Raw genomic sequence first — 9584 nt, 5'->3', positions numbered from 1 at the left:
CGCCGCCATCTTGAGTGAGGGAAGCAGTGATGGGAAGGCAGTGACGCTGCTGGGCGGCCATTTTGGTTCCTGGCAGGAAGGGGAGTCGTGGGCTTCACTACGTTGGGATCCAAAGGGAGAGAGGGGCCATGTTTAGTGCGGGCAAGGTGCCTCAGCCCGCCCCGGCAGGCTGTGGGGCTGAGCGGGGAAGGCAGCCCCACAGCCGGGGCCAGCCCCCGGGGAGCCCGCCCTGCCGCACCGGGGGGGCACCGGGCCCCGAAGGGCCCCAGCCCGGGGCTCGCAGGGCCCCCAGCCCCCCACTTTGGGAGGCCACCCCCAGCTGAAGGGCAGCACTGTGGGCGAAGGGTGCGTTTGCTCTGGAGGGAAGCAGTACCTCCAGTTTCTGGGGGTGCCCGTGCTCCCGTGTGCACACGCAAGTTGTTCCCTCCGTGTTCTGAAGATAATCCTCTAACCCTCTTCCGAGGTGAAAGGCAGGCTCCTGGAGCTGCGCCTGCAGCCCCGCCGGTGAAGTACGGGGAGGCCGAAGGGAGCTGGGTGGGATGGGGCAGCAGGCCGGCCGGCCTGTCCTCCCACTTTAGGCGGGCCAGGGGGTTTCACCCGGCGATCACTGCAGCAAGCCCAAAGCCGGGGACTGCAGGAAGGCGTACGCCAGGACGGCGCTCAGGCTTGGCTTAAACCTCATCCTCAAGGGATGCAGGAAGGCGTACGCCAGGACGGCGCTCAGGCTTGGCTTAAACATCTCCAAGGGACGAGGAATTTACCCCTTCCCTTGGCAAAGCTGTTCCAATGGTAAATAATATGTTTGTGTGGAATTTTTATTCATTTAATTCAAACACCAGTTAGACTCTGAGAGCTGCTGAGAAAATACCAAGGAAAAAGAAGCCAGTGATGACCTTCAGCGAATGCTTTGCTTCCTCGGGACCAAAATCAAATGTTACTCTTTCAAGCAAGACTTGCACCTGTAGGCCGTCACAGCTGAAATACAACCATTGATTCATGGAAGATATCACAAGATATTAATAACTTGCTTCAAATAGAGACTGTACATGTGGAGACAGGGAGGTACCAAACCAAATAATACCACCTGCTCCCTAGTTAGCCAGCACTCGCCCCTTCTCTTTCAGACCTGCAAAAGGGCTTCTGTGGCCCAAAGCTGATCTTTCCTCTTCCAAACTGCACTGTTTGGTCCAACAGATGATGCTACATCTCCTTATTCACCTTGTGCTAGTCTAAACATTCACTCATCCAACTGCTACGTCCTTCCCCTGGCACAGAGGAAAATAAATCTCTCCAAACTATCCGTCTTCTAAATGATAAATGTTCCAAGTAATTTTTATTTAGAATACAAGAGAGAGGTACAAATGTATTTACACTGTGTACATATACAATCAAATAATATATAATATCAAAGTTTTGTAAATAATGTTTACATAAATATTTACAAAGTTAAAGTGACAGTTGTTTGTTTTTTTCTGGAAGTAAAACACAGTTTGTGAGAACTTTACACATCTTAGACTTACAATTAATATTAGAATACCTTCTTTTAAGCTTTATGATACACAGCCCTCCTCTCGCGTGTGGCAGGACTCCAGAGGGCGCTTAGAGTTGTCCTTGGGGACAGAGCTGGCCCTGTCCAGGTCTTTCTCTGTCCCCAGAGGGCAGTAGAAGTAACAGCCGAAATGTTCCCTCACGGCTGCGGGGAGCAATGGGGAGCAATAGGGAGCGGTGCTGCCGGGGCTGGAGCAGGCACAGCCCGGCAGAGCACAGGGTGCCCCGCAAAACCTGCCTGCGGACGGGCATTTCCAGCTGGCACGTCGTGCCGGGGGTGTCCCCGTGGAACGTGGCCTGTCCCCTCTGCCCATGGCATCGCTCGGAGGCGTCGGGCAAACCCCAACGCATGGCTCGGGCTGGAGGAGGGCAGGCAAGAGGATCGGGGGGGGGGAAACACGACCGTTTGCTAAATCAGGGCTCCTGAGGAGGGAAACGTGCTCCTTGGAAAGAGCCACCAGGGCCAAAGCTGCCCCTGGGGTGAACAGGCATGAACGGGGTGGCCGCAGCAGGGCACGTGTCTCTGCTGGACGCTCGCTGGAGCAGAGGAAGAGGAATAAAAGCAGTTTTTCTTTCCATCAAATTATCTGTAAAACCCAGGCGTGACTCATCCAGGCCCAGCTTTTAGGCTGCCCCAGCCCTCCCCCAGTGCACCGGCAAATCCACACAGGACGTCCCGCTGTGTCCCTTCGCCCCTCTCTCCCTGCCAACCCCAGGGACCAGCGGCCCACCCTACACCACATCTCCCCGGGGAGGATCCCGCACGATGCGGCTGCACCAGAGGCTCGCAGAGCTGGGGGGGGAGGTCCCCTCGCTCACCGAACAGCCTGCCAAACCCCATGCAAACGGTGATGCTCCAAAAATAAACGAGCACGCACCCCCCTTCAACACACAAAGCAGCCCTGCCTCTGCCCCCCAGCTCTGCCAAGGGCCAACACCCCCCAGTTCATTGCATGTCTCAGCGCCAGTCTTTGCTGTCCGAAAACCCGCTGCCGCGCCGGGGCTTCACAGCACCATGGTGGGGATGTGATGGGCCAGGGAGGCGGGATGGGGCACGGGCAGGGCCGGCGAGTGAGCCTGCAGGGAGGCGTTGGGGGGCCGATGGCGGGCGCTTTTCTGGTGTGCCCGCAGCCCGGCGAGCTGGGAGTAGGCACTTTGGCAAACCTGGCACTTGTAGGGACGCTCGCCGGTGTGCAAGCGGACGTGGTTGCGGAGGGTGGAGGACTGGCTGAAGCGGCGGTTGCAGAAGCGGCACACGAAGGGCTTGTCCAGGGTGTGGATGCGCATGTGGGAGCGCAGGTTGCTGCGGGAGTTGAAGCCGCGGTGGCAGATGACGCAGCGCATGCGCCCCGTCGTGCTGGCCCCCGTCTCCACTGCATGGAAGTCCTCTGGGGGCAACAGGGGACAGTCAGGCACTGCCCTCCGGCACAGCAGCTCACCTTCTCCCCGAGTCCCCAGGGTGCTGACTGCTCTAAATAACCGGTGTGCCAGCGGACGTTGTGGCGGAGGGTGGAGGACTGGCTGAAGCGGCGGTTGCAGAAGCGGCACACGAAGGGCTTGTCCAGGGTGTGGATGCGCATGTGGGAGCGCAGGTTGCTGCGGGAGTTGAAGCCGCGGTGGCAGATGACGCAGCGCATGCGCCCCGTCGTGCTGGCCCCCGTCTCCACTGCATGGAAGTCCTCTGGGGGCAACAGGGGACAGTCAGGCACTGCCCTCCGGCACAGCAGCTCACCTTCTCCCCGAGTCCCCAGGGTGCTGACTGCTCTAAATAACCACCCCGTGCCCCCTTGCTGGCTCCTCTGCCCGCTGAGGATACCCGTGAGCAGAGACACCCATCCCAGGCAGAGCAGAGTCACAGGCTGGCACTTAGGGCTTTGGGATGGGGCCAGAGCTGGGAACGGGCTCATCCAGATTTAGGTGAGGGGGAACACTCAAGCCAATCTATCTCCCCTATAGATGGGCACAAAAAGTGCTTTTCCCCTCCCTCGGCTGCAAGTAGAGCTGGAGGCGAGCGCAGGATCACAGGCTGGCACTTAGGGCTTTGGGATGGGGCCAGAGCTGGGAACGGGCTCATCCAGATTTAGGTGAGGGGGAACACTCAAGCCAATCTATCTCCCCTATAGATGGGCACAAAAAGTGCTTTTCCCCTCCCTCGGCTGCAAGTAGAGCTGGAGGCGGTGAGCGCAGGCCCCCCCAGCTCACAACCGCGCTGCCCTGGCCTCCAGCCCAGGCTCTTCAGCAGCAGCACACCGTCCCTGCGTCGGTCCCAGCTTCTCCCCCTGCTCCACTGGGCTGTGACCCAGCTTGCTCAGAGGAGCATGGGTGCGGTCTGGCTCTGAGCACAGCATCCCCAAAAGTGCCCGAGAGCTCTGCTGCCTGCCCACGGAGGAGCACCTTGGGGAACCACCAAAACAAGCAAAGAGCGAAAGCCTGGTGAGAGACAAGCCTCCTGCAATGGTGATTTGGGGAAAGATCTGTTAAATGCAGAGTGGGGACGTAGGCAGCTGCATCCACTCGGCGTTTCGCAGTGCCTTCCTCCCACTCACACGCCTGCCCTGCTTCTCCCTGCTCGGCTGGGTCGGGCAGCAGCTACTGGCCACCACACCAGCAATAGCTGTGGGCAAACCAGCCCAGAGGCGACACCACGAATTACTGGGGACCTGCTCAAGCTGTATGGATCTGTCTCATAGTCCCTGTGTTTGTCCCCAGAGAGTTGGGGGATCTGACATATCCCCTGGGATGTCCCTGCCCCATGGCCACCCCATGGCCTCAGAGCTGGGGACAGGGTGAATGGAGAATGAGCAGGGATCCTGCACCCGTGGCTGTTTCCGATGTTACCTACCATGTTTGTTCTTCTTTTGCTCCTCTTCCAGCCCCGGCACGCCTGGGATACCCAGGAAGGTGTTGTGGGAGTTCCCGTACCAGACCAGCAGTTCTTGGTCCGGGGGAATCATCTAGAGAGAGAGATACAGATGGGGGTGTCAGGAGGGGACGGTGAACGGCTCCCTCTGCATCCTCGGCTGGTCACTTTGGACCTACCCTGGCCATACCCAATCTCCTGCCAGACCCTGCTGCCATCTGGGATCTGCCAGTGGTCCCCAGCACCCCCCAGGCAGGCACGGCATTGCCCAGGCTGCAGCACTGAAGGCGATGGCACGGCTCGGCACCATCCACCACCGGCACAAACCTGCACTGGGGTCTCCCCCAGGATGGGCCACAAGCAACATGACAGGCAAATAAGCAGCTACAAAGCACACAGATGGAGCTGGGGTCTCTGGAGCGAAGGACCCAGAGGTCCCTGCAGCTCGGGGAGATGAGGACATGGAGGCACATAGAGACACGTAGAAATAAGTCATTTGTGGGCCCATGAACTGCAGCGAGGCACAAGTGACAGAGACCAAAGCAGGGAGCCATGACACAGAGCCCCGGCTCAGTGCTCCTGCAGAGCTTTTCAGCTCTGGATGGAGCCATCGGTACCCTCCTGCTGTAGGGCAGAGGCAGCATCTCCCACCCGACCCTGCTAGGGCTTATTTTAGCAGGTGGAAATGCAGATGCGCCAGTGAAGGACTCGTCATCCCGGGGATCGGAGGAGAGCTCGGGGGCTGCTATAGGAGAGCGCGGCTCGGGTGCGAGATGCTGCCTACGTCCTGGACCAAAGCCCCGGTGCCTGCAACAGCCCAAGGAGATCTATAGGGCCAGGGAAGGGCTTTGCACCACCCACGCTCCTGTTTCCCTGAAACAATGGCACTTCTTCCCCTGTTGTTCCCGTTACGTTCCTGCACTGCTGGGGCGGCCGGAGCGAGCAGCCAGGAAACGCCGTTCAAGCCTCCCCACATGCAGCAGCCGTGGCTGAGAAGACGGATGCTCTCACACCGGAGCAGCTGCTTCAGGCTACGCTAATAACAACATCACTGCATAAAAAATACACATATTTTTCCCTTGCAGGTCCCTAGTGTTAAGAACCTAGTTTAGAAATGGGAAAGTCCCTTGTTTCAGAGGACAGCTTTCCACACACAGAGTAGTCCAAGAAAAGCATCATCCACGTGAAACACAGATCATAAGTTAGATGACCCGAGCGCTGAAAATGTGCCTAATTTTAAGCACCTGAAAGCAGTGAGAATTTGACTTCATATGTTTAAGTGTCCGTCTGCATAAAGACCTCACTGGGACTGCAGAGTAGGAATTTGGGAGGCAGGGGAAGCCAATATCATTTCGCACCCCAAATTGGTGCTGTTTCTTGGTGTCATTTTCTCTTAAAAGAAAATGAATTATTTTTAATACAAGCAAGTAGAATAAAATATCGCCAAAAGGATAAAACATATTGCATGTGTGCATACATGTGTTCATGCATGTTTATATTCTGCTGGAGCTGGTGCACATATGCCAGCAGCTGGTGAGCACGCATGTGCATACACCCCAAAGCAATTTAAATTGCCCCCCCAGAAATCTCATGGCTTTCAGATTAAAGGCCAAAACTTGCTGCCCTCACTTTAGTTTCCAGCAGCAGCAACTTGAAATTCCTGAGGAAGAGGATGGCAAAAACAAATTAGCAAGGAAGGGCAGGAACGGGCAAAACACATGAAAATATTAAAGGCAAATAGTGAAAAAGGCACCCAATAAATCTGATTTTGTGGTGGGTAGGTGAGAAAGGCATCCTAAGAGATACTATGCTGGAGTCACGGTGCAGCAGGGGTGGATGCAGAGCGACAGAAGCCAGGCAGCTCACGGTGCCCGCCGGGGAGGGGATGCAGCAGGCGGGGTGCAGGAGGCTGTGCAGGGGAGCAGGAGGCTGACAGTGCCCGTGCACGGACACATGTGCTGCTGAGAGAGGGCACTGCTAAGATCAGGTCAGTGTTTGCGTATCCTGCCTGAGACTGAGCTGTTCCAGCTGGTCTCGGGCTGGTGCTGCGCTCTCGGTCCAGGATTTGTGGTGAGGGAGGTGACAAGGCAGGAGCAGTGGGTAACAAGCGGGGAGCTCGCTCGGGTCCGAGATGCTGCATTTGTGTGCCCATGACTCCGCGCTAGGGGATTAACGAGCGGAGAGAGAACCACAAAATGAAAATCCTCTCTTGCTTTTCCTCTTCTTGAGTGCACAAACCCCAATGAGTTTGAACAAGCGGTCGGTTTTGGACTGCACGCCTGTGTGCCTGCAGGCACGTTGCACAGGCAGGAATGGGGACCCCATGAGAGATGCAGATCCTCGACCTGTCGTGCCCAGCTGCGACCCAGCTCCTCACACACTCCATGCTTCCCTTCCTCACGCTCTCAATATGGAAAGCCCCGGCCCCTTCTGTTCCTCCCGGCACGGAAGGACCCATGCCGATCCGGCAGCAGCGGGAGCAGGAGTACCGCTGGGCGCCTACCATGCCCAGGGAGCATGCCGCAGTGTGACAGCAGGCACCCTTCATCCCCACTTTCACCTCTCTGTTACTCGGGGTTCAGCACTCTCAACATTTCAACTTTGCTGCTTGTGCTGAGGGAATTAAACTCATCCTGCTCTGGCGCTCACCGCTTCAGCCCCGGGAGCAAGCCTGCAGATTGACTGTGACTGTATGGGGCCTCTACACACACCTCCCCAAATATCGGCTCACCTGCCCCATCATCCGTGCACGCACAAGGTGAGAGAAACATGGCTGTATTCCTAATTACACCACGGCTACCTGGAATTATTTTACTTCTTTGCATCATTTAAGAACAGTAATAAAAAGCAATTAAGATGCTGTCACACCAGGCACAGCTGCCCACAAGAATATCAGGTCTTATAATGGGTACAGCTGAAGCCTATGGAGGGGTGTCCAGGGTGGGGAGAGCAGCACAGAAGCACTTGGGGCTCTCACAGCGCTGCACGGGGAAAGGCGGCAAAGCCCTGAGGAGGCACGCAGGACTCTCCCGCAGCAGAAGAAAATACCTGTTCTCTTCTTACCCGCCCACTCGCCTTTCCCATCCCACTGAGGCAATCCCAAACCCAGCCCTGATGCTGGCTCAATGCAGGACTGAGCCGTGGTCCTGTGCCGTGGAGTATTTGAGCATCTGCTCCTCTGCAAGCCAGCGCAGGAGCCCAGATAGATCCGGGGAGCTGCCCTTGCCCACGGAACCAGCGGGCACTCGTGCTCTTTCCCAGCTAAGACCCTCTCCCAGCTGTGAGCAGCCGCGGGAGCCCACACTCCTGAGCGTGCAAGACTGTGGACCTGATATTGGAGAGGGACAGTCCCACAGTGCTGGTCTGGGATGGAATGGGAGATGTTCCCTCTCACGACTCTAAGCTGAAGCAGCTGCACAGGGACACCTCCCCGAGCTACCACCTTCCTCCACCTGCAACAGCATCGGGTTATGGGGACACCATACACAAGCAGGGCTGGTCCCCGCTGTCACTGCGTGACTTGTACGCACGTAGCATCAACGCTACCAGGGAGCTGGACACCAACCTCTATCCCAGCATCTCCCATGGGGAGCTGTGGGATGGGAGTACCTCCAGCCTTCACCCCGCAGCACGGCAGCCTGTGCCCTGGGACATCCCTGGGAGCCAGCGCCTGCCCCTGCTTCCCCGCTGGACCAGCACCCACCAGCGCTTCATATGGGAGTGCATGGATGAGCTGGGCAGGATGAGGCCCTTCCCCACGGCCCGCTGCAGACAGCTCGAGGCACAGCTGCGCCAGCGCCGCACCCTGCCTGCTCTGTAGCTCCCTGCCTGGCTCCAGCAGCCCCGATCCTCCTCTCACACTCCGTTTACAGCCAGAGCCGCTTCTGACCCCCTGGGCGAAAGCTGTGCAGAGTCAGGCACTGCCTGCACTCGGCACCTGGATTTCACAGAAACCCCCCAAACTTTTCCCTGCTACAGAGAAGCAGATTCTGCACAAAATCCCATTTTTCAAGAGAGCATCAAAACCCCGCTCCTGCCCAAAGCCCCGTCTGGGCCAGGATTGCAGCTCTTTTCATGCTTTACACCCCAAAATGAGCTTGGGCAGCGTTTGCTCTCCCTCTGCTCAGCACACGTCACCCCATGAGCCCACCGAAAGGGGAAAGAGAGGAGAAGGGCCACTCGCTGCTCCCTGGGGTCTCCCTGAACCCGTTGCAATGGCCTTTCCCAGGGGATCTGGGTGCCAGGGATGGCAAAGCCACCCTGTGCTCCCACAGACACCCCAGCAACGGCCCAAAGAACAAGGAAAGGTCTGTGGGGTGGGGGGGTCCCAGCACCCCGCTCCCCTCCTGTGGCTGCCCGGCTGCCTCCTGGCCCCGCTTACCTCAATGGCCTTGTAGAAGATGCTGTTCCCGATCTGGACCACCTCCAGGTTCTGCTCCTGCTCATTCCGGGCACATTTGATGTAGGTCATCCAGCTGCGGTGGTCCTCCTGGCTGGCATCGATGAAGTAGCGCACCGTGCCGTCTTCGTTGAAGACCTGGGAGGGGGAGAGAGCGGTTGGTAGCGATGCTGCCCACAGCGGACCGAGCCCCTCCGCCTCCTGCCTCTGGGATAAAGTCCCTGGCCAGGGACAAGCTCAAAGCCAGCACGGCCTCGGGGCTGACGCCCTGCCAGCAGCTGCTGCCTGCAGGCGGGAGATGCCCAAACCCTTCCTGCTCACGGTGCTGGACCGCGCATCTGCAGCGGGGCGGAGAAAGGGCGCCCTGCGCTCACCGGGCAGGCATGGCTGGCCCCACCAGCCCACGTCCACCCGGATAACCCAGCTCCCTGCCTCAGTCCCCCTTCTCGGCACAGCCCCACCGGCAGCTCGGCCCCGAAGGGGCTATTCAGCATCCTGCAGCTGCCCGCAGGAGCAGGGGCATCCCTGGGTGGAGGAGGAAGGTGCCTGCAAGACCTGGCCCTCAGGGGAAGATGCTTTGCAGGGTGACAGGAAAGGTGAGGCAAGTTTCTGTTAGGCATAGAATTATAATAATAATTAATAATAATTAATAATAATTAAAAAGTGCAAGTCTGACACCCAGTGAAACAAAAAAAATGAGGAAACCCCCTCTACTAGCTGGGCGTTAATCCCCCCAAGCCCCACGGCTTCACTCAGGGTTAACCGCACCGGCGCTGC

At 57.9% G+C, this 9584-nt stretch overlaps 1 protein-coding gene across 1 annotated transcript in view; it reads right to left on the bottom strand.

Moving 5' to 3' along the window:
* Window positions 1-2553: 2553 nt before the first annotated feature.
* PRDM12 (PR/SET domain 12) overlaps window positions 2554-9584 on the bottom strand; it is a 20112-nt gene continuing 13081 nt past the window's right edge. The window contains exons 4-6 of the mRNA XM_009287017.1: window positions 8790-8945; window positions 4391-4502; window positions 2554-2936 (exon numbers count right to left, since the gene is read on the bottom strand). Coding sequence (XP_009285292.1) covers window positions 2554-2936; window positions 4391-4502; window positions 8790-8945 — 651 coding nt within the window. The remainder of the gene's footprint in view (window positions 2937-4390; window positions 4503-8789; window positions 8946-9584) is intronic.

The sequence above is a fragment of the Aptenodytes forsteri genome, unplaced genomic scaffold (genome assembly GCF_000699145.1).
Source record: "Aptenodytes forsteri isolate BGI_AS27 unplaced genomic scaffold, ASM69914v1 Scaffold136, whole genome shotgun sequence".
Taxonomy (NCBI): domain Eukaryota; kingdom Metazoa; phylum Chordata; class Aves; order Sphenisciformes; family Spheniscidae; genus Aptenodytes; species Aptenodytes forsteri.
Note: the sequence above shows the minus strand (reverse complement) of the source record. Positions and strands in the feature narration are given on the sequence as shown.